The 27,704-nt window shown below is 41.1% G+C and overlaps 1 protein-coding gene across 7 annotated transcripts in view; it reads right to left on the minus strand.

Moving 5' to 3' along the window:
- LOC134340353 (R3H domain-containing protein 2) overlaps window positions 1-27,704 on the minus strand; it is a 265,555-nt gene that overhangs the window by 44,523 nt on the left and 193,328 nt on the right. For all 7 annotated transcript variants that reach the window (XM_063037505.1, XM_063037499.1, XM_063037500.1 and 4 more), the window contains one exon: window positions 9,201-9,431. In XM_063037505.1, the coding sequence (XP_062893575.1) occupies window positions 9,201-9,431 (231 nt within the window). The remainder of the gene's footprint in view (window positions 1-9,200; window positions 9,432-27,704) is intronic.

Raw genomic sequence — 27,704 nt, forward strand, 5'->3', positions numbered from 1 at the left:
AAACGCTATGTTTGGCATAAGCCAAACACCACACATCATCAAAAATACACTATCCCTACTGTAAAGCATAGTGGTGGCTGCATTATGCTGTGGGGATGCTTCACTGCAGCAGGCCCTGGAAGGCTTGTGAAGGTAGAGGGTAAAATAAATGCAGCAAAATATAGGGAAATCCTGATGCAGTCTGCAAGTGAACTGTGAATTGGGAGAAGATATGTTTTCCAGCAAGACAATGACCCCAAGCATAAAGCCAAAACTACACAGGAATGGCTTAAAAACAACAAAGTTAATGTCCTGGAGTGGCCAACTCAGTCCAGACTTCAATCTAAATGAGAATTTGTGGCTTAACTTGAAAAGTGCTGTTCACTCACGAACCCCCATGCAATCGGACAGAGTTTGAGCAGTTTTTTGTAAAGAATGGGGAAAAATTGCAGTGTCCAGATGTACAAAGCTGATAGAGACCTATCCACACAGGCTCAAGGCTGTAATTGCTGCCAAAGTTCTATCTACTAAATACTGACCTGAAGGGGGTGAGTAATTATACAAACACAAAAATAATTGATTATTAATTGGAACATTTTAGACCAATTTATAGAAATTTGTTTTCACTTTGACACGAGTCTTTTCTGTTGATGAGTGTCAAAAAAGCCAAATTAAATCTACTGTGATTCAATGTTGTAAAACAATAAATCAGGAAAAACTTCGGGGGGGGGTGAGATTTTCCCCACTCTTCTTGAACTCTTCCACTCATCAATTGACCTTATTCATCACTTGCTAAAAATACCACTCAACATTCACAATTTGATTTAGGACCCAAGTTCCCAGGCTTCCCAGACTAATAGCTTTATCACAGAATCTGAATGAAGCAATAAAAAGCTTGCCCTTTCTAAAAAGGCTCTGTATTTTCAATTGTTAATTTACCAAATCATAGATGCAAGTAAGTCTGGGGTTATAAAATTGATCTGATAAAACTAATGGTCACTCAGCTAATCTTATGTGAAAAGCAAAAACGGTACTGGACCCTTAACTTTCAAATGGGAATCCCTATCCCTAAATCAAATGGGAACTGACACGAGAAAAGCAGGGCTAGAGAGCTTGTTGACATCAAGTGCAAAATCAAGTGAAGCAGCAATTTCTTAAATGACTGCCAGTCACAATAAAGGGGTCACTATAGATGCAATTTTACCGAATGCAATATTAATTGTATATAACGGCAAAACACCAGCATGCGAAGTAAAGATTAGAGTAAATGTAGAATTGTCAAATATATGGAGGGAATTTATCAATTAAATTAATGTTACTAATCAAGGTCTTCTGCATAAACTAGGTTGCAAAATCTTATGAAAGTGGAGATGGCAACTCAAACAGTGAACATCTGGTAAGCATCCAGGTGGAGACATATTTCCTCTGTTAAACAGTCATGGGTGCAGAAATTAGCCTGATCTGATCAACCAGATCTGCTTCACATGCATGTAATAACAGCTGGCGGCATGGAATACTGTTGCTCTATAACAAAGCCACTGCTGCTGATTTGAGACCTTACGCCCACAGGAATAAATGTATGATGCTCTACGTGCAAGAGATCCTGACACAACAATCTGAGAAACTGTGGCTGAGAAGAAACTGGCAGAACAAAGGCTTCACCTTTATAGGAGTGACAATCCTTCAAACGGTGAACAGCACAATTCTACAGCAGCTCATCTTGAAGCTGGGCTAGTAAGAGAAATGCCTTTTGGCACATCTGGATTCATGTGGAGTGATGTAACACACGGGTCCCAGTTTGAAATTAGACAAGAATCCAGGCTGTAACACCCAAGGTGCAATAGCACCTATAGTTTTGGTCCTCAAGCACTTTCCACTGTTTATATTAAATCATATACATTGTATGATGTAATTTAAGTGTAAGAAACAACCAAAAATTAAGAACTCTACTGGCAAAAGAAACAGAAAGAGAACCAATAAAATGCTGTCAAGGGGATTTTTAAAAATCTGGAATAAACAACTATTGTGTATCAGAGGCCCGTGTAAGCACGCCAGCATTGCACTTAGGACTTCAGTTGCCCTACCTTTTTTAGCGGTAGTATGAGCAAATAGATGGGAAACATGCCCTAAGATAGAGTTTGAGAAAATGTTTCATGTTATTTATTTTTCTTTGGCATTGAAACAGATTTGTAGTCACACTGAGTAAGGATTCAACTGAAAAAGGCAAAGAGCTGTTGGGTTCCCGTGTGATGCCATGCTGAAACTGACAGTGCTGGTTTCAACATGATACCTCCTCTTGATGCTTTGGAAATCCTTACAATTGTCAGCATGTAGACCCTCGGGTGCAATGTTGCAGCCTACTCTTGAAGTGACACACCACAGTACAAGCAACATTCTTCAGAGTGCGTTGCTACAGAATGAATGCATGCTCCCACGGGTGAGTGGTGCAGAACAGAGACCACAGGAGAAATGCTCTACAGAGTCCCTTTGGACAACCACTGCTCCTGGCAGGATATTTCAGGGAGGTCTTTGAAGGGGTCATGAGTGCAGTCTCTGTACAATACCTGTACACGGGGAAGCTTGCAATGTGGACATGTCTGTGCCACACTGGCTGCTCTTGGGGCCTGGAAGAAAAAAAATTATCAATGAAGTACTTGCTCCTTGCAGTGAGCAGCAAATCATGAGGTGGGGCAGAGATCAGCTGCAGTAGCTTGGAATGGTCCTGAAGTTATGAAGCTAAGAGGCACTGTAAGCCTGGTTTCCACAGGTAAAATAGCTAAATTACACAGTGTGGCTGTACTTGAGTTGCAGAACACAGATCTCAGTGAGGGTGAGAATGTAGCTTGAGTGTTGGCCCTTCAAACAAAACAACTTCAAGGGCAAGGGAGTTTTGTAAAACCTGGGGTTCTCAGAGTAAAGAAACATTTACCATTTTTCAAACCAGTGACAAATATTATGTGTAACTCAGCTGTTGAAGTCATTTGGCAGAGCTTTACAGCAGAAGCATTGGTGAGAACAAAAGAAAAACTGCTGAAAAGGAGGTAGACTTTCTGAAGGGCGATGAGGTGCCCTGAAGTGCTGGCAAAACTGGCTCACCACTTTTTCCAACAGAACCTATTGTTTTAAAGAGCTGTGTTAATGACTTTCTAGCTCTAGTTCAGCATTAAAGCACTAATGATTTTCATTAAAATGACTTTTCATTAAACTTTTCCTTCTGATTCATCTATAACACCAAATCAAGCAGGCAAGTTTGCATAGCTTGACCTCCTCAAAAAAAAAATCTTCTGGATGCCTGGAGATCACTGGCAAGGCCAGTTGTCTGTCAGAAGTTGGCAAAGAGCTGTCACCTTGAACCTCTGCTGTCTGGGTGGTGGTATTCTCAAAGGGCTGCTGGGGGAGAACCCCAGGATTTCAACGGTGAAGGGAAGACACATCTTTTATTTCAAAATAATGTGCAATGAGAAGTGAACTTGGGCTGGTATTTCATCTGCCTAACAGCCATGTGGTTGATGTTGCAAGTAGAAATGATGCCATTAAAATTCTCTTAACAGCTATCAACCTACTCCTGCTACCTGTGAGAATCAAGCTTATACCTCAAACTTTATGGCTGCTCCAAGAACTTAACAAGGTAACAAATGTGTGCTAATACTTACTCTCTTTTACTCTCCTTTACTCTCTGTCCTTGAACACGTTGCAGCTTCTTGGATTAGCACCCATCTTTCCCAGAACTTCACAGCTGGATTCTTCCCATTAGACTACCATCAATATTAATGCCACTAATCTCATCATTGTGGCAAAATTAGCCATTTGAGCCTTCCCACTCCAAGCTACCTGCAGCTGTGTTCACAGGTGACTACCAGTCTCCCTCAATCCACTCTATATCCAGCTGGATCGGAACAAAGTTGCCTGATCCCATTCTTGTCTATTCAGGCACAACCAAATAAGCCCTAAGCAAGGGATTCACTTCCCAGGCACACACTCTCACTTCTGCAGGCCCCAAGGAATTTATTCCTGGCTTTCTATTTCTTAATAACTTGCTGCCTCTCAGTAGCATTACCTAAACATGTAAATTAAGGTCAATCCTCTTGTCATGCCTACTTCAACATATTTCTAGACAATCTCGCTTAGTCTATCCTCCATGGTCATCCAACACACTGCCAATCTTGGCCTACCATGCACCAAGTCCCACATCCACCCATCACACCCACACTTGCTGACTTACTCAGTTTAGAGCAATGCCCAATTTAAACTGTTATTTGCAAAGCCACCCATGGCTTTTTCAATCCCTACCTCTACAACCTCCTCCATCCCTATAATTCTTGATGTGCTCCTCCAATTCCTATTCCTTGTCACCAATATTAATGGTTCCACCTGCAATGGCATCTACAGATGCTAAATCCTAAAACTGTAGAATTCTCTTCTTAAGTCCCTCACTACTTTTTTTTCTATTTCTCAGTGTACTTTATTATCCTGTTTTCTACAGCTGAAAGCCCACAGGACAGCAACAGGTAGCACTGAGGAATGATCAGAATTCCCCATCAGTGCGATCTCCAAAGTACAGAATAAAGGCATGAAAAGGCCCAGATTTTTCCCAGTATTCAATTATTAACTGGATAAAACACTCTTTTGCCAGTGTAAATACATGGTGCCTCTCTTCTCAGCCTACACTGAAGTGGTACAATTAACTCCACCAAATTGCATTAACCTCTGACACTAAGGCACATATCCAATACCCTGTTTCAGTTGGATTATACTGTGTGGAACAAGTACTTATTTCAGCGATTACATAATGTAAAATGTTAAGTACAAGTTGTGCTGGGGAATGTTTTGCCACTTTTTAAATTCAGACTTGGTTGGAAACTAAGTCCCTCACTTTTGAAGATGTTCTTAAAATTTCTTTGTCCAGACTTTCAGTCATTTTCCTTAATGCGGCTCAGGATCACATTTTATTTAATAACCTTCTCCCAATTTGCCTTTGAACTTTTTGTTATGATTATATTGAAGGTGCAGTACAGGTGTCCCCCGCTTTTCAAACGTTCGCTTTACGAAACCTCACTGTTACGAAAGATCTACATTAGTTACCTGTTTTCGCTAACAGAACTGTTACGAAAAAAGGCAGCGCGTGAAAAAAAGCAGCGCGCGCCTCCCCCGGATTCAGAACTGCATTCTCGCCGGCATTGCTTAAACACGTGCCTGTGAGCAGCCGTTTGCAAGATGAGATCTAAGGTATCAGAAAAGCCTAAAAGAGCTCGTAAGGGTGTTACACTTAGCGTAAAACTAGACATAATTAAGCGTTTCAATCGTGGTGAACGAAGTAAGAACACAGTGAGTTTGGCTTGTGGAAGTTGACGAAGATGATGTTGAAGAGGTTTTGGCATCCCATGACCAAGAACTGATAGATGAAGAGCTGATGCAATTGGAAGAGGAAAGGATAACAATCGAAACCGAATGCAGTAGCGAATGGACTGAAAGTGAAGTCATCCAGGAACTGAACGTGAAGCAACTGTGAGATTTTTGCTGCAATTATTGCAAAAATGTACGACTTTAATTTTGAAAGGGTACGTCAGTTTAGGGCATATTTGCAAGATGGTTTGAGTGCTTACAAAGAACTATATGATAGAAAAATGCGCGAGGCTAAGCAGTCAAGCATACTGTTGTTTTTCAAGCCTTCCACATCAACCACAGCAGACGACGAACCTCGACCTTCGACATCGAGGCAGGCAGACATAGAAGAAAATGACCTGCCTACCCTGATCGACGATGAGATGACACCCCAGTGTCCCACCACCCCAATCCCCAGGCCGCAGACAGATAACGATTCGTGGAGAATGCAGCGGTAGCCGGGACACACCCAGCACATCTTTAAGAAAAAAAGCCAAAATAAACAAGCTAATTAATTAGGTGCTGCCCGGCAGGTAAATGTTGGCCCAGATGAGAGGCGATTGCCGATTGCGTCGCCTCTGATCTGGGCTGACATTTACGTGCCAGGCGGCACCTAATTAATTAGCTTGTTTATTTCGGCTTTTTTCTTAAAGATGTGCTTGGTGTGTCCCGGCTAACGCTGGACTGCTGCATTCTTCGCGGATATCGGTTGGCGGCCTGGAGGGTGGGGGCCACTGCACCACTCCAACCTCCGACGACTCAGCCTAACACACCATCATAAGTGTGCTCGATGCTGACTTCTCGATTCCGGTAAGTGATACTACACTGTACATAGATTATTTCTACTTCATATAGGCTGTGTATTTTTATGCATTATTTGGCATGATTTGGCAGCTTCATAGCTTAGAGGTTACTGGAGAGAGTGTTTCTGCCGAGAGCGCTTGCACCGTGTTTCTGCTGACAGCGCTTGCGTGAGATTTTCGCTACAGTGAACAGTGCAGGCAATGATTGTAGAGAAGTATTTCTACTTTATATAGGCTGTGTGTTTATCATATCATTCCTGCTTTTACTATATGTTACTGTTATTTTAGGTGTTATGTGTTATTTGGCATGATTTGGTAGGTTATTTTTTGGGTCTGCGAACGCTCACAGATTTTTCCCATATAAATAAATGGTACTTGCTTCTTCGCTTTATGACATTCTGGCTTACGAACCGTTTCATAGGAATGCTCAACCTTTGGATGGCGGGGGAAACCTGTATTAAATGGAAGCTGCTTAATGCTCTTCTCCACCTAATCCGCACAATGAAGAATTGCAGACTGCAAAATATATTAGTGAATACATTTTATTCAGTTGTGTGGCAATAAACCATTCAATGGGCTTGCTTAATGTCTTCGTCTTTATTTATTATAAATTTCTGATATTGCTTCTACACAGACAGTGCTAGTAAGTTTGTCTCCCAGTTCAGTCGCACAGTAGGTGACTCCACAATTAACTGATAAGCTGTAGGGAATACAGTTGAGTTGCTATACATATCTGGAAATAACTAACTGGATCACTGCCAAGGCTCTTTACTGCTTTGGTTCCAACAATCAATACTTTCAATGACAGCACATCCTTTGTGCATGTTCAGTTTTTAAAGTTGTTCCTGTTGCAGCCCTCACATGAACTGCAGGGCAGCATTTCAAGATGTCTGCCATCTGTCTGAATGTAGATCAGTGGGCTTTCGTGGGCTGAATGAATCCTTCTCTCACGACTAATTTTAAGTGGACTCCAAACTTATTGAAGCAGGCTTGACTGCAATTTGAAACTCCTATGAACAATGAGAGACAATCACAAGATGCGCTTCTAATATATAGTCATGAATAATCAGTCTCTAAAGCAGGAACAACTCACATGATCTTTTACAAACTATATCGCAGACAATTGTAATTTCATCTCTATCATATGGAAGATGACAGTGCATTTTTAGGTGCTGAACTTCTGCAGGATCCAGATTACCCCTTCAAAGTGAAACTGTTTTCGTGTTCTACTAGTCTGTGTGTTAAGGCAGGCCCCAAAGTGAGCACTTGATGAAGGGCATACACCACATTGGGCATCTGGCTGTAACTCGCTCAATGTAATGAGTCATTTCCACTATACTGTGCACGTGTGCTAGTGTCTGGCTGAAACAGATGTTGATGGTTGTTACTTGGTAAATGGTATGCCACAATTTCAGTTTTGAATGAGTACATTCGTCTTGCTCTGTGAAGAGAGCACATGGTACATTATGAGCACATTAAGACAATTATTTGGTTAGATATACACAATCATTGTAATTTAGTTATGGATTTGTATAGATTCATAAATATTTAAAAATGTTTTAAAATAGACTACGTACCACAAGAATTGCATCCTCCTCCAATCTCCACAAACCCCATGTTCAAGCTTGCCCTGCTGAACAGAACTACAACATTTTACTTCTAAGGAATGAGGTTTGTCATCCGAGGCTCTGCCCACCTGTTCCAGGTTGCACCATCCATATGCACAAACACAGTTTAAAGACAAGAGCATCAGAGATTGAGATAGAGTGTTTACAAACATGTAAATTCTCTCTACAGTACATTCTTCATCCTATCACACAGTATATAATGCAATTTGCATAACTTGCTCTCTCATTTTTCTGAGTGAGATGTCGTTACAATATACTGTAACTTGAATTACTTTTCTTCCTGTGTGCAAAGGTCTCACATCTCCTTTAGACGGTTCCTAAAACCTATTTCTTTTGACCAAACTTTTCGTCATTTGTCTGTGTTTCTTATATGGCTTGGTATCAAATTTGTGTTTGAAAATACTCTATTAAGCTGCTTGGGATAGTTATCTTTAAAAGCACGATAAAAAAATACAAGATGCTGCTTTCAACATCAGATTGTCCTGCACAAATGGTTTTGAAAATGTACTTAAGATAGAAACCTTGCATGCAGCAAATACAGAAGACTTTCAACACAATCATCTTGGGTTGAATTAAAGCTCAGATGCAAGAGCTAAACTAAACGATCCAACCAGTCTCTACCAAGATAGTTAAGAAACTTAAAAAATCTTACAAGTCTCGTAGAAGTGGTAAGTACCACAAATTTACAATATTAAATACAACACAATTTTTCCAATACAAAAGTCCTCAGATGTATTTTGACCCTGCAGAAAAGCAGGGAGGATCAGCTAAAATGTACATACTGGAGTGTTTTCTTGCCTTGACTAATTTCAATATTAAATGGATACCTGCCTTCAGCTGATGAGGTATTCTTTAAATATGCAGATTTGGCTCCAATGTCAAGCAGTGCCTGAACTTTGATTTAAATTATAAACTTGACTTGGAAAACTAGAAGCAATTTTCCTGTCAGGTCAAACTTGTAAGGAAGCAGAAGAGCAGAATAACACCAATATATGTTTTAACAGAGGTAATTGTCCATTTGGATCAGAATGAGCCTTGATAGTAAGGTTCAGTTGACTACATGACCAGAGAAGTTATCAAGTATTGTCGAATCCTGTTCTCAATTACCCAAATGTGTTTTCCAGCAAGAGGTACTGGATGATTTCAGGAGTAGAACTTGGGGCCAATTTGCTCCTCGCCTCACCAGAGATAATTAAAGTACTATTATTGTTGCCAAGATCACAAAGTCAGAAATGAAAACTAGGACCTTTGTAGTATACCATGCAATATATTTACTTGCAGACTCACCTGTAAACCCTGACTTAGGGAAATGCAGATGATATTTGTATCATTGTAATACAATACCAATGTGAGCCAAATAATTGCTCTTACATTTCAAACACCAGAAAAATGTGGAATAAGAAGATACCTGCTGGGGAGGCTGTATGTAACCCTGAGGCTGAAGCACCTGCTGAGGACTGGGGTGTCCTGATGTTGAATACGGAGGAGCAGAGAGAGACTGCCCTGGTGAAGCTATGATGTAGCCAGGCTGTTGGGACATCACCGGGGTTTGAAATACAGCAGAGGTAGTCTCAGGAGCTTCGGCAGAACCCTGGGGACTGAGAGCCATCTGTCCAAATTGATTGCCAAGATCTTCAGGCTAATTGCATAGAAAAATTGAATTACCCAAAATTCGTCTTCAGAACTAGAATAATAAGTCTGATTATATACTTTTAGACAATAGGAATCTATTGCTTTATTTGACCCACTTCATTTTCACAAAGTATAAGCACATGAGAACTGAAATTAGTTATTGATATGATAAAAATTATAGAAACATAGAATTATGCTAGAACAATATGATATTCTGCTGCTACTACATATTCAGTTTAAACACAAATTAACAAGTTTGTGAACTTAATCCTGGGGATACCGAAAGGGAAGGTACATTCTACAGAATTTCACTATATAAGGAGGCCATTCAGCCTACCTACCACACCTGTGCTGATCTGTCAAACGAGAGGCTATCCACTAAATCTTGTCCTCCCAACACACCCTTTTCTTCTTTTTCAATGTTATCCACTTCTGTTTTAGAAGACACTTGAAAAATAGGTATGGTAACTTCCTCCCTTGTTCACTTGGTAACAATCTTATACTTATGTTACACACATCAGGCCAGGCAGCATCTCTAGGAAGAGGCACAGTCGACGTTTCGGGCCGAGACCCTTCATCAGGACTAACTGAAGGAAGAGCTAGTAAGAGATTTGAAAGTGGGAGGGGGAGGGGGAGATCCAAAATGATAGGATGATCCAACCTTATGGCATGAACATTGACTTCTCTAACTTCCGCTCATGCCCCACCTTCCCCTCGTACCCCATCCATTATTTATTTATATACACACATTCTTTCTCTCTCTCTCCTTTTTCTCCCTCTGTCCCTCTGACTATACCCCTTGCCCATCCTCTGGGTTTTTTCCCCCCTCCCCCTTTTCCTTCTCCCTGGGCCTCCTGTCCCATGATCCTCTCATATCCCTTTTGCCAATCACCTGTCCAGCTCTTGACTCCATCCCTCCCCCTCCTGTCTTCTCCTATCATTTTGGATCTTCCCCTCCCCCTCACACTTTCAAATCTCTTACTAGGTCTTCCTTCAGTTAGTCCTGATGAAGGGTCTCGGCCCAAAACGTCAACTGTACCTCTTCCTGGAGATGCTGCCTGGCCTGCTGCGTTCACCAGCAACTTTGATGTGTGCTGCTTGAATTTCCAGCATCTGCAGAATTCCTCGTGTTTATACTTATGTTCACTGATTACCTATACAATATCCAACAAAAAATATTTTTCTCAATTTCTCTCACCTCAATTCTCCATAATTTTAAACGTCCATGTCTCCTGACAATTGTCCCAACTCACTCTGGTTTTTCCTGGCACCTTAAAATCTTGGTATCAACCTAGTAAACCTCATTTGCGATTTCAAGATCTCACATTTGCTCAGGAGGATCACCAAAATTTGACAATCACCTGGAATTCAGAAATGGTTTTGCCACAATCTTTTGCCATAAACTTAACAGCAACACCAAACAACTATCATGTCTAAAATGAAAAGCTTTCCTAAAAAAAATTGTAGATTCCTCAACAGTTTACAATGTTACACGTAGCGGAGTTTGAAAACTCGGAAGCTGTTGCTTGCTGATTTTAGGTCCAGATTTAAAAAGTGAGTGGGACCTGTCCAGTCTTTTCCAGGGCTTGAGATAATTTTGGTTTTTAGGCACTTGGCAAGGGCCAGTAAAAAGTAATTAGTTTTAAGCAGAGTGGCCATTGTTGGAGTGGAACAGAGTTAGAGTGGGGAGCTGAGGCTTTGGACGGGTTGTTGTTTTTGTCAAGTTTTTCTTTACTTCTTTATTAGTGCCTAGCAAGAGCAGTGAGAATGGATCCCAGGTCAGTGGTGTGCTCTTCACGGAAGATGTGGAAGATCCGAGAAAATGCCCGTCTGATTGCTATGACTGCGAGAACTGAATCTGGGTAGATGCATTTACAAAGATAATGTAGCAACAGGTGGCGCTGAGGAAGCAGGGTGTCTGCAGAAGGACTGAGATGGGGGAATGGGCAAAGTGGCATATGGGATATAGTGTAGGGAAGTATATGGTCAAGGAATAAAGACATGGATTATTTTTTAAATGGGGAGAACTTTAAAAAAAAAAAAATCCGAGGTGCAGAGGGACTTGGGAGTCCTCATGAAGGTTTCCCTAAAGGTTAACTTGCAGGTTGAGTCGGTGGTAAGGAAGGCAAATGCAATGTTAGCATTCATTTTGCGAGGATGAGAAGACACAAGCAAGGATGTAATGCAGAGGATTTATAAGGCATTGGTCAGATTGCACTTGGAGTATTGAGAGCAGTTTTGGACTCCTTATCGAAGCAAAAATGTGCTGGCATTGAAGAGGGTTCAGAAAAGAATCCTGAGAATGATTCCAGGCATGAAAAGGCTAACAAATAAGGAGCAATTGGTGGCTCTGGGCCTGTACTTATTGGAGTATAGAATGGGGTGGGGGGGACCTCATTGAAACCTATTGAATATTGAAAGGTATAGAGTGGATATGGAGAAGATGTTTTCAATAGTGGGAGAGTCTAGGACCAGAGGGTACAGCCTCAGAATTGAGGGATGTCCATTTAGAACAGAGATGAGGAGAAATTTCTTTAACCAGAAGTTGATGCATCTGTAGAATTCTTTGCCATAGACAGTTGTGCAAGCTAAGTCATTGTATATATTCAAGGCGGAGGTCGATAGGTTCTTGATAAATCAGGGCATCAAAGGTTACGGGGAGAAGGCAGGAAAATGGAGTTCAGAGGGATAATAAATCAGCCATGATGGAATGGTGGAGCAAACTCAATTGACCAAATGGCCTAATTCTGCTCCTACGTCTGATGTGTGTAGCTCCAGTTAGGGAACTGGAGCTGGATGACTTTTGCTCACTCGTGAGTAAGAGGAGATGATAGATAAGAGCTGCAGGAAGTCACACGCAAGTTGTGGGAGGCAGGTGGCTGGGTGACTGTCAGGAGAAGGATAGGGAACAGACAGACAGTGCAGAGTATCCGTGTGGCCATTCCCCTCAATAAGTATACCAGTTTGGATACTGTTAGGAAGAACAACCTACCAGGGGACAGCCACAGCGATGAGGTCTCTGGCACAGAGTCTGTCTCTGTGGCTCAGAAGGGAAGTAGGAGAAGAGGAGAGTTATAGTACTAGGGGAAATCAACAGACAAGGGAACAGACCGGAGATTTTCTGGATATGAAACAGACTCCCAGATGGTATGTGCCTCCCCCACCCCTCAGTGTCAGGGTTAGGGATGACTCAAATTGGTTCCTCAGCATTCAAGTTGGGTGAGCAGCCAGAAGTCGAGAGAATATAGGAGGCTAGGTAGGAAGCTGAAAAGCAGGACCTCGAGGATAGTAAGCTCTGAATTGCTGCCTGTGCCATGAGTGAGTAAAGGCAAGAATAGGATGATTTGGCAGATGAATGTATGGCAGAAGAATTGGTGCAGGGGGCAGGGTTTTAGATTTGTGGACCATTGAAATCTTTTCTGGGGAAGTGTGATCTGTGCAAAAGGGATGGGTTATACCTGATCTCGAGGGGGACCAATATTCTTGTGGGCAGGTTTGCTCGAGCTTTTGAGAAGGGTTTAAACTATTTTGCCAAGGAAGAGCCAGAGTGGTAGGTCAAAGAATGGGGCAGTTAGTACTCAGGTAGATGAGACATGTAGAGACTGTGGGGCAGAATAGGCAGTGGAAAGGACATAATTACAGTCAGTTGGATAGGTTGAAGTATGTCTGTCTTAATGCAAGAAGTATCAGGAACAATTATGATGAACTTGGAGCACGAGTCAGTACATGGAACCACAGTGTTGTAGCCACTACAGAGACTTGGCTGTCACAAGGACAGGAATGGCTGCTGGATGTTCCCGGGTTTAGATGTTTCAAATGGTGCAGGGAGAGTATCACAGCTGCAAAAAGGAAGAATAAAATAGAGGGATCATTTACAGAGTCAATGTGGGTGGAAGTCAGAAACAGGAAGGGAGCTATCACTCTGTTGGGAGCATTTTTTAGACCCCTTGCCAATAGCAACAGAGACACTAGGGAGCAGATCGTGAGGCAGATTTTGGAAAGGTGTAAAAATAACAAATTTGCTATTTTCCTAATACTGATTGGCACCTCCCTACTGCAAAAGGTCAGATGGGATAGAATTTGTTAGGTCTATCCAGCAGGGAGTCCTGACACAATATATAGACATACCAACTAGAGGAGAGATCATACTGGATTTGGTAGGAGACAATGAAGCTGGTCAGGTGTCATCTCTCTGTGGGTGAGCTTTTTGAGGACAGTTGTAGTGTATTCAATACTTCAGTAATATTTGATTAATATTGTAAATATATTGTGTAAGCATTCTTTGTTTACAGAATTCATTACCGGTTATATGCAAGTACGTGAATGGTATACATCATTGTGCCACCACGTCATATGTGAGCATCACACTAAAGAAAAACACACTTCCCAGCTCCCATGCTTTTCTTTCATTTAGTTTCTGGAGTTACAAATCAACAGTGGTTACAAGGTAGTTTTAAAATAAATCACAGACAACTATCTACTTGTAAATGCAGCACGTTTTGTTTTTCCTTTGGAAGGGGAAGAGGGAGACTTGAATTTTAAAAAAAAGGCAGAAAATGGACAAGATTCATAGGTTCATAAACAGTGATTACCAGGTGACAATAATAAAGAATAATTTTTAAAAAGCAGAGATGGTTGGCTCTATCAATAGACACTTTCAATTCCACAACAGATAACTGGATAATGCATACTGAACAAATTGAGCAGTATTTTGAAGAAATAAAATAATCAAGTGTTAAGCCAGTGTTACTGAGTGGAAAAACATACAGTTTACTTAGAAGTTTAACTGCTCCAAACAAACCAGCTGAAATAATTTTGCAGATATTGTGGATGTAATGCAGGAGCATTTAGAACCAAAACCATTGTTGATTACACAACTCTTTAGGTTTCATAAGTGGAATGAAAGGGTAGGGGAGTCCATTTCAGCTTACATGGCTGAACAGAAGAAATTGTTTGAGCATTGTCACTTCAGTGACGGACTTGATGCACTGGAAGATTGTAAAGTTTGTGGAATCTTACAAGAAAACATTGAAAAATGGTTTCTAACTGAAGCACAACTCACATTTAAAAGCAGTTGAAATGGCTGTATCAATGGAAACAGCAGGCAGAGATGCACTTGAGTCAGGAATGAAACTGAGTGTGAACAAAATTGCACTGTCTAAACATAAACCTGCCAGGCCGAACAAATTGTGTCACCATTGTTGCAGGGGCTCACATACACCAAACAAATGCAGGATTAAAGGCAAAACTTGCAGAAAGTGCAACAAAGTAGGACACATACAAAGAGCATGTTGGACAGACAAAAACAAATAGACTGCACAGGGAAGAGAAAAAGATAAAGTCAATTTGCAGTTTCAAAAGAGCACTAATCTGCATGCTGTTGATTAAAAATCTGAGAGTGACAAGACTGGATAGCCTTGTGATTCACTATGTGAAAACTAACAAGAGACAAGTAATTTGGCTTACACCAGAAGTGAACGACAAATTCGTTAAGATGGAATTGGATACTGGCTCAGCTGATTTAGTCATTTCACAAAATGAGTTTGAATGGCTTTGCCAGGATACTGAACTGAAGCCTGCAGATTTCCAACGAAAAACTATACCGGAGAAAAGACAACTCCCGTGGGAATGACATTTGTAGCAGTGAAATACAACAACCAACAAGCCACATTGCGCTTGCATGTGGTAAAAGCAGGAGCGCCAGCATTGTGGGGCCATGATTGGCTGAGATAACAACATAATAGATAGATCCAACCACAATTTGCATGACACATCCCTTGAAATAGAGTCAACCGACAGTGAATTAAGGTGGATGATGCCACAGCAGTTTTCAAGGACGGCACTGAAAAACTCAAACATATCAAGGGTAAAATTGTGTTAAATGAGAATGGCATGCCAAGTTTTGCAAAGCCCATCCAGCTCCTTATACCATCCGTGATAAAGTAGCCAGTGAGCTAGATCGTATGGAGGCTGAAGGAACTCTTTCTAAGGTTGAGTGAAGCTCATAGGCAATGCCAGTGATCCCAGTAGCCAAGCAGGATGGTTCTGTCAGAATCTGTGGTGATTTTACGGTCACTATCAACCCAGTACTAAAAGTAGATCAATCTCTCTGCCCAAGATAGAGGGTATCTTTGCAAAGCGTTTCTAGAGGGAAACACTTCAGCAAAGTGTACTTGGGTTGAGGCCTACCTACAGATAGAGATGGAAGAAGTAGCTACAGATAGAGATGGAAGAAGAGTCCAAAGTGTTTTTCATCATCGACACTCAGAAAGGGTTTTATTGCTATAAAATAGGCTTATTTTTGGAATACCATCTCAACTGCACTCTGGCAGAAAGTTATGGAACAGGTGCTGCAAGACTGCTTCTACAAAAGGTTAAAGTCCTTGGATTAGGACCCAAGCCTCTTGGGCAATGGCAAGAAGGAATAGTTAGAATTGAATGTGTGGTTGAAAGGCTGACATGAGGGAGTGGATTTCTATTCACAGGGCAGTGGCACCAGTACTGGAGGATAGAAGAAGCAGTTCTGTTGTGATAGGCTTCTCTTGAATCCGGCTGGGACCAGTTTCCTGGGTAATGGAATAACTAGAACTGCGAACAAGGTTTTAAACTAAATGAAGTGTAGCCTTTTTAAAATTCATTTTTGGATGCATTTGTTGCTAACAAGGCAAGTATTTCAACCTCGTCTCCAGTGCCAAAATGCTGGGCCCCATCATTGATGTGGATGGGATCTTCTTGCAGACTCCTTGACCTGAAGTGTTGGTTGTAGGATCACATGGCTCTCTCTATTACAATCTATTTAGCACATGTCCTATGCTGCACCTTCATGAACCTGGCACCTCATCCAAGTTTGTTCTTCTGAACTTTTCACTGAACTTGGGTTGATTGCTTGGATTGACAGTAATGGCAAGTGAGGGACATTCTGAGTTGTGAGGTTAGCCGGATATCCAAATTTGAGCTGCCAGAACTGTGCTGCATCCGCTGCATTTAGCATAACTATAAGGGGTGGGGGGAGAGGGTGGAGCAGTTGAGAGAAGTGATCGACAGATTCTTGTAAAGGTAAACGTGGAATGCTTAAGGAAAAACATAAGGAAGTAACTCAGCGTATTGAAATAGGCAACAATACTGTCAAGAAAATACAGACCATACAAATGTTCGACTTTACCTCCAATTACAGTCAGAACAGTAGGTAAAATGGTTACAAGTCTAAACTGAATGCTTTTTGGCTGAATGCATGTAGCATTGATCATAAGGTAATTAATTAACAGTAATCTCATAGCAATTGGAGCTGGATGAACTTTGGATCATTCAGGAGGCAGAGGCAGAAATAAACAGGAGTTACAGAGCTGAGTGACTGTCAGGAGAGGGAAGGGGAATAGACAGAACGAGCAGAGCACCCCTGTGGCCATTCCCACCAATAATAAGTACATCATTTTGGATACTGTTGATGGGAACGACTTACCAGGGACAAGTTGTAATGGTCGCGTCTCTGGCACCGAGACTGGACCCTCAGCTCAGAAAGGAAAGAGGGAAAAGAGGAGGGCAGTAGTGATAGGGGATTCAATAGTTAGGGGCTCAGATAAGAGGTTCTGTAGAAGAGATCGAGAATTCTGGATGGTCTGTTGCGTCCCTGGTACCAAGGTCCGCAATATCTCGGATCGAGTTCCCAGTATTCTCAAGAGGGAGGGTGAGCAGCCAGATGTCATGGTCCATGTAGGGACCAATGACGTGGGCAGGAAGAGTGAGGAGGTCCTGAAAGGTGAGTTCAGGGAGTTAGGCGCCAAGTTAAAGGACAGGACTTCCAGGATAGCAATCTCAGGATTGCTACCAGTGCCATGTGCAGGCGGGTTTAGAAATAGTAAGATAGCGCAGAAGACATGGCTGAAGACATGGTGCAGGAGGGAGGGCTTCAGATTTATAGGTAATTGGGCAGTTTTCCAGGGAAGGTGGGACCTGTTCCGGCAGGACAGTTTACATCTGAACTGGAGGGGGACAAATATTCTTGCAGGTAGGTTTGCTAGAGAGGCTCCAGTGGATTTAAACTAGATACAAGGGGTGAGGGGAATCAGAGTGTAGGAACAGATGTAGACGAGAAGGAAGAAAAAGGAGATAGTAAAGTTGTTTGCACCATCAGTGATAAACAGAGAGTAAGAGGTGGAAAATTTCTTAAATGCATTTATTTTAATGCTAGGAGCATTGTAAGAAAGGTGGAGGAGCTTAGAGCATGGATTGATACCTGGAAGCATGATGTTGTAGCTATTAGTGAAACATGGTTGCAGGAGGGGTGTGATTGGCAACTAAATATTCCTGGATTTCGTTGCCTCAGGTGTGAAAGAAAAAGGGACAAGAGGGGGAGGTGTTGCATTGCTTGTCAGAGAAAATATTACAGCGGTGCTCTGACAGGATAGATTAGAGGGCTCGTCTAGGGAGGCTATTTGGGTGGAATTGAGGAATGGGAAAGGTGTAGTAACACTTATAGGGGTGTATTATAGACCACCTAATGGGGAGCGAGAATTGGAGGAGCAAATTTGAAAGGAGATAGCAGATATTTGTAGTAAGCACAAGGTTGTGATTGTGGGAGATTTTAATTTTCCACACATAGACTGGGAAGCCCATACTGTAAAAGGGATGGATGGTTTGGAGTTTGTAAAATGCCATTAGTTTCAATATAATTATGGAGAAGGATAGGTCTGGACCCAGGGTTGAGATTTTTGATTGGAGAAAGGCTAACTTTAAGGAGATGTGAAAGGATTTAGAAGGAGTGGATTGGGACAAATTGTTTTATGGGAAGGATGTAATAGAGAAATGGAGGTCATTTAAAGGTGAAATTTTGAGGGTACAGAATCTTTATGTTGCTGTTAGGTTGAAAGGAAAGGTTAAAAGTTTGAGAGAGCCATGGTTTTCAAGGGATATTGGAAACTTGGTTCAGAAAAAGAGATATCTACAATAAATATAGGCAGCTTGGAGTTAATGAGGTGCTCAAGGAATATAAAGAATGTAAAAAGAACCTTAAGAAAGAAATTAGAAAAGCTAAAAGAAGATACGAGGTTGCTGTGGCAAGTAAGGTGAAAATAAATCCAAAGGGTTTTTACAGTTATATTAATAGCAAAAGGATAGTGAGGGATAAAATTGGTCCCTTAGAGAATCAGAGTGGACGGCTATGTGTGGAACCAAAAGAGATGAGGGAGATTTTGAACAATTTCTTTTCTTTGGTATTCACTAAGGAGAAGGATATTGCATTGTGTAAGGTAAGGGAAACAGGTAGGGAAGTTATGGAAACTATGATGATTAAAGAAGAGGAAGTACAGGCCCTTTTAAGGAATATAAAAGTGGATAAGTCTCCGGGTCCTGACAGGATATTCCATAGGACCTTGAGGGAAGTTAGTGTAGAAATAGCAGGGGCTCTGACAGAAATATTTCAAATGTCATTAGAAACGGGGATGGTGCCAGAAGATTGGCGTATTGCTCATGTTGTTCAAAAACGGTTCTAAGAGTAAACCTAGCAATTATCGGCCTGTAAGTTTGACGTCAGTGGTGGGTAAATTAATGGAAAGTATTCTTAGAGATAGTATATATAATTATCTGGATAGGCAGGGTCTGATTAGGAACAGTCAACATGGATTTGTGCATGGAAGGTCATGTTTGACAAATCTTATTGAATTTTTTTTTAATATAATTTTTATTGAATTTTCAAAAAGAATACATGAAAAGATAAAATCTACCCACCCCCCCTCCCCTTAACCCTCCCCCCCATATATATAGTCCTACCTAAAAGAAAGAAAGAGAAAAAAAAAGAAGAGCCGCCTGGGTATTGGAAGGTTTCCACATGCTCCATGGGATTCAAAATAAATTTGGTATAATTAATTGTTATTTTCCCCAAGTAACCAAATTCTTTGTCGGAGCACTTAAATATGACATCCTATCTTTTGTAAATAAGGGCGCCAAATATTCAAGAATGTTGGATAATTATCTCTTAAATTATAAGTAATTTTTTCAAGTGGAATAGAACTAGCCATTTCATTATTCCAACGATCCATACTTAAATACGAATCAGATTTCCAAGTAACTGCTATAGTCTTCTTAGCTACTGCCAATGCAATTTTTATAAATTCTTTCTGATATTTATTCAATTTAAGTTTCGGTTTTATCCCTTCAATATCACCTAATAGAAATAATACAGGGTTATGTGGAAGTTGAATTCCAGTAATTTGTTCCAATAAGACTCTTAAATTTATCCAAAAGGGTTGAATTTTAAAACAAGACCAAGTAGAATGTAAAAAAGTACCAATTTCTTGATTACACCGAAAACATTATTGAATTTTTTGAAGTGGTTACTAGGAAAGTTGACGAGGGTAAAGCAATGGATGTTGTCTCTATGGACTTCAGTAAGGCTTTTGGCAAGGTTCCACATGGAAGGTTAGTTAGGAAGGTTCAATCATTAGGTATTAATATTGAAGTAGTAAAACGGATTCAACAGTGGCTGGATGGGAGACGCCAGAGAGTGGTGGAGGATAACTGTTGGTCAGGTTGAAGTCCGGTGACTAGTGGTGTGCCTCAGGGATCTGTACTGGGTCCAATATTGTTTGTCATATACATTAATGATCTGGATGATGGGGTGGTAAATTGGATTAGTAAGTATGCAGATGATACTACACATTTGTAAGATAGGTGGCGTCGTGGATAATGAAGTAGGCTTTCAAAGGCTTGCAGAGAGATTTAGGCCAGTTAGAAGAGTGGGCTGAAAGATGGCAAATGGAGTTTAATGCTGATAAGTGTGAGGTGCTACATTTTGGTAGGAGTAATCAAAATAGGACATACATGGTAAATGGTAGGGCAATGAAGAATACAGAGGGATCTAGGAATAATGGTGCATAGTTTCCTGAAGGTGGAATCTCATGTGGATAGGGTGATGAAGAAAGCTTCTGGTATGCTGGCCTTTATAAATCAGAGCATTGAGTGTAGGAGTTGGGATGTAATGTTAAAATTGTACAAGGCATTGGTAAGGCCAAAGTTGGAGTATTGTGTACAGTTCTGGTCACTGAATTATAGGAAAGATGTCAACAAAATATAGAGAGTACAGAGAAGATTTACTGGAATGTTACCTGGGTTTCAGCACCTAAGTTACAGAGGAAGGTTGAACAAGTTGGGTCTTTATTCTTTGCAGCATAGAAGGTTGAGGGGGGACTTGATAGAGGTACTTAAAATTATGAGAGGGATAGATAGAGTTGACGTGGATAGGCTTTTTCCATTGAGAGTGGGGGAGATTCAAACAAGAGGACATGAGTTGAGAGTTAGGGGGCAAAAGTTTAGGGGTAACACGAGGGGGAACTTCTTTACTCAGAGAGTGGTAGCTGTGTGGAACGAGCTTCCAGAAGTGGTAGAGGCAGGTTCAATACTGTCATTTAAAGTTAAATTGGATAGCTATATGGACAGGAAAGGAATGGAGGGTTATGGGCTGAGTGCAGGTCGATGGGACTAGGTGAGAGTAAGCATTCCGCACGGACTAGAAGTGCCAAGATGGCCTGTTTCCGTGCTGTAATTGTTATATGGTTATATTATGGATAGTTGGTTGCAAAGTGAGCACAGTTATGAATTATATATTCCAGAATACTTAACTTTTTGAGGAAATAGACATGATATTGAAGTGGTTTAGGCCTGATGATGGATGATCACCAAGTCTCTGGACAGAAAGGATCTGATCTTGGAAAATCAAGAACAAGCATCAGTTGGAGTGGAGCTAAGAAACCACAAGGGGCAGAAAACATTGGTAGCCACAATTTTGGCATTTGCAAAATACTTAAAGGACAAGAAGTGTAAACAAGTGTTTACAATTATGAATTTAATATTTGTTGTAATATATTAAAAAGGAATAACTGGCACACATGGAGTGCAGAGTGGTGGATGGCATTACGATTGTCAAAATTTCAAGTTCATAGTTCAAAGTAAAGTTATTATCAAAATGTGTGCATATCATTCATGAGATTATATTTCTTCCAGGCATTTACAGTAGGTACAAAGAAATACAATAGAATCAATGAAAACTACACACAAGGATGGAAAAGAAAGCAATTTGTATAGACAACAAACTGCAATTACAAAAAAAAAAATAAGTAATAAATAAGAAGGGCCAGGATGGCCTGTTTCTGTGCTGTAAGTGTTCTATGGTTACTTGGTTATACTGAGAACATGAGTTGTAGAGTCTGTTGCACGCTCTATTTGTTATTCAGCTCTATTGATTTTCAAGGATTGCTATTTAGCCAAGATGAATTTCTAATATGAGTAATGCAGACATACCGATGCAGCTAAAAGATGAAAGCCATGAATAGCACAGTCTATCAATAACTGTGAAATTAAGCAGATTTCTTTGATTTACTTCCTTATTGCAGACAGTACAGTACCACAGCAGGTGATGCTGCTGTCTCATGTCTAAGAATCTGAGTTCAATCCAGTACTAACTGTGTGATTGTTTGTGCGATCTCCCGGGTGGGGGTCCATCATCAAGGATCACCAACACTGCTCACCGCTACCATCAGAAAGAAGATACAAGAATCTTAGGCTCCACACCACCAGATTAAGAAGTTATTATCCTTTAACTATCAGGCTCCTGAACCAGCATTGATAACTTCACTCAGCTCATCACTGAAATGATTGCACAACCTATGGGCCCACTTTCAAGGACTCTACAACTCATGTTAACAGAATTATTTGTTTACATATTTATTATTATATATTTTTTGTATTTGCACAGTTTGTCTTCTTTTGCATACTGGTTGTCAGTCTGTATGTAGTTTTCATTGATTCTATTGTATTTCTTTGTTCTACTGTGAATGCCTGCAAGAAAATCAATCTCAGGGTAGTATATGGTGATGTATACGTACTTTGATAATAAATAGACTGAACTCCCCGTGAATATGCGGGTTTCCTAGTTTCAGGGGTGATTAGAATCTCATTTGCGGCTACATGGAGACAAAATTGAAAAAGGTGAATACAGGACTGAAGGTGTTATAATTGAAAGCACAGTACACAAAATAAGATAGATGATCTTGAAGTGCATTTAGAAATCAAAAAGTATGATGTTGTGGGTATCACTGAGTTGTGCTTAAAAGAAATTTGCAGCTGGGAGTTTAACATCCAACAATACACATCATATCAAAAGGACAGGCAGGTGAGTAAAGGGGGTGGGGTGGCTTTATTTGTTTTTTTTTAAAAAAGAAACCAAATCGATAGAGGTGACATAAGATCAGAAGATTTGGAATCCTTATGGGTAGAGTCAAGAAACTGCAAAGGTAAAAAGTCACTGATGGGAGTTGCATACAGGCTTCCCAACAGGAGCTAGGATGTGGGGTACAAATTAGAACAGGGGATAGAAAAGGCATGTCGAAAAGGCAATGTTGGAATAACCACTGGGGATTTCAATATGCAGGTAGAATGGGAAAATCAGTTTAGTGCCTGATCGCAAGAGAAGTAATTTCCAGAATGCCTACAAGATGGCTTATTTTTGAGCAGCTTGTGGTTGAGCCCATTAGGGATAAGTTAATTTTGGATTGAGTGTTGGGTAATGAACTAGGTTTGATTATACAGCTTAAGGTAAAGGAATCCTTAGTAGACAATAAACAACAGGAATTCTGCAGATGCTGGAAATTCAAGCAACACACATAAAAGTTGCTGGTGAACGCAGCAGGCCAGGCAGCATCTCTAGGAAGAGGTGCAGTCGACGTTTCAGGCCGAGACCCTTCGTCAGGACTAACTGAAGGAAGGGTGTTCAGGCCGAGTCCTGACGAAGGGTCTCGGCCTGAAACGTCGACTGCACCTCTTCCTAGAGATGCTGCCTGGCCTGCTGCGTTCACCAGCAACTTTTATGTGTGTTGCTTAGTAGACAATGATCATTGTTGTTATGCCTTGTGGGCACATTGGGTTGCAATCTTGCTGTTTTTTTAGCATTTTGACTGCTTCTTATGAGGCCGAGTTGCTAGCTTGATGCTCAACCCAGCACGAATGCAAGGGAAGTCAAAAGACAGCATATCAACAAAAGAGAAGGCATACAATATAACAAAAATTAGTGGGAACCTAGAGGACTGGGAAGCTTTTAAAAACCTACAGAAGGTAATAAAAACAGAGGAGAGAAAAGATGAACTACAAAGGTAACCAGACCAATAATATAAAAAAGGACACATGATTTTTTCCAAAAGTAATTTTTTACAGATATATAAAGCATAAAAGACTAGACATTGGACCACTGATAATGGGGGAAAAATAAATGGCAAATAAACTAAGTATTTTGGATCAGTCTTACTGTGGAATCAGCAGCAGCAGGTCAGAAATTCAAGTGTTGGGGACAAAGTGAGTGTAATCCCTATAAGTAGAAGGTGCTTGGGAAGCTGAATGGTTCAAAGGCAGATTTGTCACCTGGACCAGTTGAACTATACCCTCCTCAAAAAGAGGGAACTGAATAGACTATGGAGGCATTTGTCACGATCTTTCAAAAATCCCCAGATTTTGGAATCGTTTTGGAGGACTGGAAAACTCCTGACTTCAGTGGTTGGCAAGATGTTAGAGTCTATTATTAAGGATGAGGTTTCAGGATACACAATAAAATGGCCAAGGTTAGCATGGTTTCCTTAAGGGGAAATCTTGCCTGATAAATCCATTGGAATTCTTTATGAAAATAACAGGCAGGATAGACAAAGGAGAATCAGTAGATGTTTTTTTTTAAAACTTGGATTTTCAGAAGGTCTTCGACACGGTGCTGTACATGAGGCTGCTTAACAAGATGAGAGTCCATGGGAGGTTGAGGGGGAGATGCACAAGATATATAGAGAAGCAATTACACCCCCAAAGTGCAGGACACAGGAAACTGGGTGATGGTCAGGAGGGTGAAAGGGGTTAAACTGCCACTGCAGAGCACACATGGCCATCCCGCTTAACAACAGGTTGGATACTGTTGGGATGGATGACTGAGCAGAGGAAATTCACAGTGGTCAGGTCTTTGGCATTGAGTCTGACTGCGATTTGGGGCGGGGGGGGTAAGAAGAAGCGAGCTGTGGTGATAGAAGATTCATTAGTTAGGGGTACAGAAAAGAGATTCTGTGGATGAGAACGAGATTCATCGATGATACATTGCCTCCCCGGGTCTGGAACATCTCGGATCAAGTCCTCACCATTCTTAAGTGGGAGGGTGTTTCACATGTAGGTAACCAATGACATAGGAAGGAAGTGTGAATGAGGTTCTGCAAAGGGAGTTCAGGGGGGTTAGGTGATAAGTTAAAGGGCAGGATCTCGAGGGTTGTGATTTCACGTGTTAGTGAGGCCAGTAATAGGAAGATTATACAGTTTAACACTTCAGAGTTTTGGGTCATTAGGCTCTCTTCCAGGAAAGGTGGGACCTGTGCAGAAGAGACAGTTTGCACCTAAACTGGAGGGGAACTAATCGGAATGTTCGCCAATACTACCTGGTGATTTTGGGGGGTGGGAGGGTTAAACTAGATTGCAGGGGGATGGGAACCAGAGTGCCAGAACAGATAGTTGGGTGGTTGTGGTGGTGACAGATGTTGTTAAGACCTCAGACAAAAGTCAGGAATCAAAAGGTTGAGCATGGTATGACTAATGTCCTGAATTGTGTATATTTCAATGCACAAAGTATTGTAGGAAAGGCAGATGAGCTCAGGGCATGGAACAACACCTGGAATTATGATATTGTAGTCATTAGTGAGACTTGGTTGCAGGAAGGGCATGACTGGCAGCTTGATATTCTGAGGTTCTGTTGTTTTAGGCGTGATAGAACGGGAGGGATTAAGGAGGAGGGAGTGGAGTTACTAGTCCGGGAAAATATCACGGCATTGCTCAGGCAGGACAGACTGGAGAACTCAACTAGTGAGGCTTTATGGGTGGAACTGAGGAATAAGGAAGGTCTGATCACGTTCATGGGGCCATATCATAGAGCACCCAACAGTCCGTGGGATTTTAAGGAACAAATTTGTAGAGAGAACCCAGGCTGTTGCAAGAAGCATAAGGTTGTATTAGTAAGTGATTTTAACTGTCCACATATTGACTATCACCACTACCATGCCACAAAAGGGCTGAATCGGATAGAGTTTGTCAAATGTAATCAGTACACACAAGTCCCCATGAGAGTGTATAATACTTGATCTCCAATTAGGAAATGAGACAGGGCAGGTGACAGAAGTTTGGGCAGAGGAACAATTTGCATTAGTTTCAAGGTAATTATGGAAAAGGATAAGTCTTGTCCTTGGGTTAAGATTCTAAATTGGGGAAAGGCCAATTGTGATGGTATCAGAAAGGATCTGTCAAGTGTGGATTGGGACAGGCTGTTTTCTGGCAAAGGTGTGCTGAGTAATTAGGCGACCTTCAAAAGTGAAGTTTGAGTACAGAGTTTGTATATTCCTGTCAGAGTAAAAATCAAGGATAACAGGTTTAGGGAACCTTGGTCTCAGAGATATTGAGGCCCTGTTCAAGGAAAAAAAAAGGAGGTGCATAGCAGGTAGGAATAAATGAGGTATTTGGAAGTAAGAAATGCAAGAGAACATTTAAAAGAAATCAGAAGAAGGCATGAGGATGCTCTAGCAGACAAAGTGAAGGAGAATCACAAGGGCTTCTTGAGATATATTAAGAGCAAAAGTATTGCAAGGGACAAAATTGGTCCTCTAGAATATCAAAATGGTAATCTCTGCCTGGAACCAAAGGAAAAGGTAAAGATCTAAAATGGAATTTTTGCATGTGTATTCCATAGAAGTGAGGCAAAGCAACAGTGAGGTTGTGAACCCAATACAGATTACCATGGAAGAGGTGCTTGCTGTCTTAAGGCAAATTAAGGCAGATAAATCCCAGCACCTGACAAGGTGTTCTCTTCGACCCCATGGGAGTCAAGTGCAGAAATTGCAGGGGTACCAGCAGAGGTACTTAAATCATCCTTAGCAACAAGTGAGGTACCAGAGGATTGGAGGAGAGCTAATGTTCTTCTGCTGTTCAAGAAAGAATCCAAGAATAAATCAGGAAATTATAGGCCAGTAAGCCTGACATCAATAATGGGAAAGTTATTGGAAGGTATTCTAAGGGACCAGATATACGAGTATTTGAACAGACAGAGACTGATTAGGGATAGTCAGCATGGCTTTGTGCATGTTAGGTCATGTCTAACCAACCTAATAGATTTTTCGAGTAAATTACGAGGAAAGTTGATGAAGGCAAGGCAGTGGATATTGTCAATGTGGACTTCACCAAGGCACTTGACAATGTCCTGCATGGAAAGTTGGTTAAGAAGGCTCAGTCACGCAGCATTCAGAATGATGTAGTAAATTGGATTAGATATTGGCTTTGTGGAAGAAGCCAGAGATTGGTAGTAGGTTGCCTCTCTGACTGGAGACCTGTGACTAGTGGTGTGCCATAAGGATCAGTGCTGGGTCTTTTGTTGATTGTCATCAATATCCATGATCTGGATGATCAGCAAATTTGTGGATGACACCAAGATTGGAGGTGTAGTGCACTGTAAGGAAAGCTATCATGGCTTGTAGCAGGATCTGGTCCAGCTGGAAAAATTGGCTGAAAATAGCAGATGAAGTTTAATGCAGAGACACATGTGAGATAATGTACTTTGGAAGGTCAACCAGGGCAGGCCTTGCACAGTGAGTGGTAGGGCACTGAGGAGTGCGGTAAAAGGGATCTAGGAATACAGGTCCAGAATTCATTGAACGTGGTGTCACAGGAGATAGGGTCATAAAGAAAGCTTTTGACACATTGGCCTTCACAGATCAAAGTACTGAGTACAGTTGGGAGAACCACCCAGGATAGGTCTTACATAGTGAGAGGTAGGGCACTTGGGGGTGCTGCAGAACAAAGGTATCTGGGAATACAGATCCATAATTCACTGAAAGTGGTGTCACAGAAAGGGTTACAAGGAAAGCTTTTAGCACATTGGCCTCAAGTATTGAGTACAGGAGTTCGGATGTTATGTTGAAGTTGTATAAGATGCTGGTGAGGCATAATTTTGAGTATTGTGTGCAGTTTTGGTCACCTACCTACAAGAAAGGTTTAAATCTTATTGAAAAAGTACAGAGAAAAATTACAAGGATGTTGTAAGGACTAGAGGACCTGAGTTATAAGGAAAGATTGAATAAGTTAGAACTGTATTCCTCAAAACACAGAAGATTAAGCAGAGATTTGATAGAGGTATACAAAATGATGAGGGGTATAGACAGGGTAAATGCAAGCAGGCTTTTTACACTAAGATTGGGTGAGACTACAATGAGAGGTCATGGATTATGGGTAA

The sequence above is a fragment of the Mobula hypostoma genome, chromosome X1 (assembly GCF_963921235.1).
Source record: "Mobula hypostoma chromosome X1, sMobHyp1.1, whole genome shotgun sequence".
Classification (NCBI taxonomy): Eukaryota; Metazoa; Chordata; class Chondrichthyes; order Myliobatiformes; family Myliobatidae; genus Mobula; species Mobula hypostoma.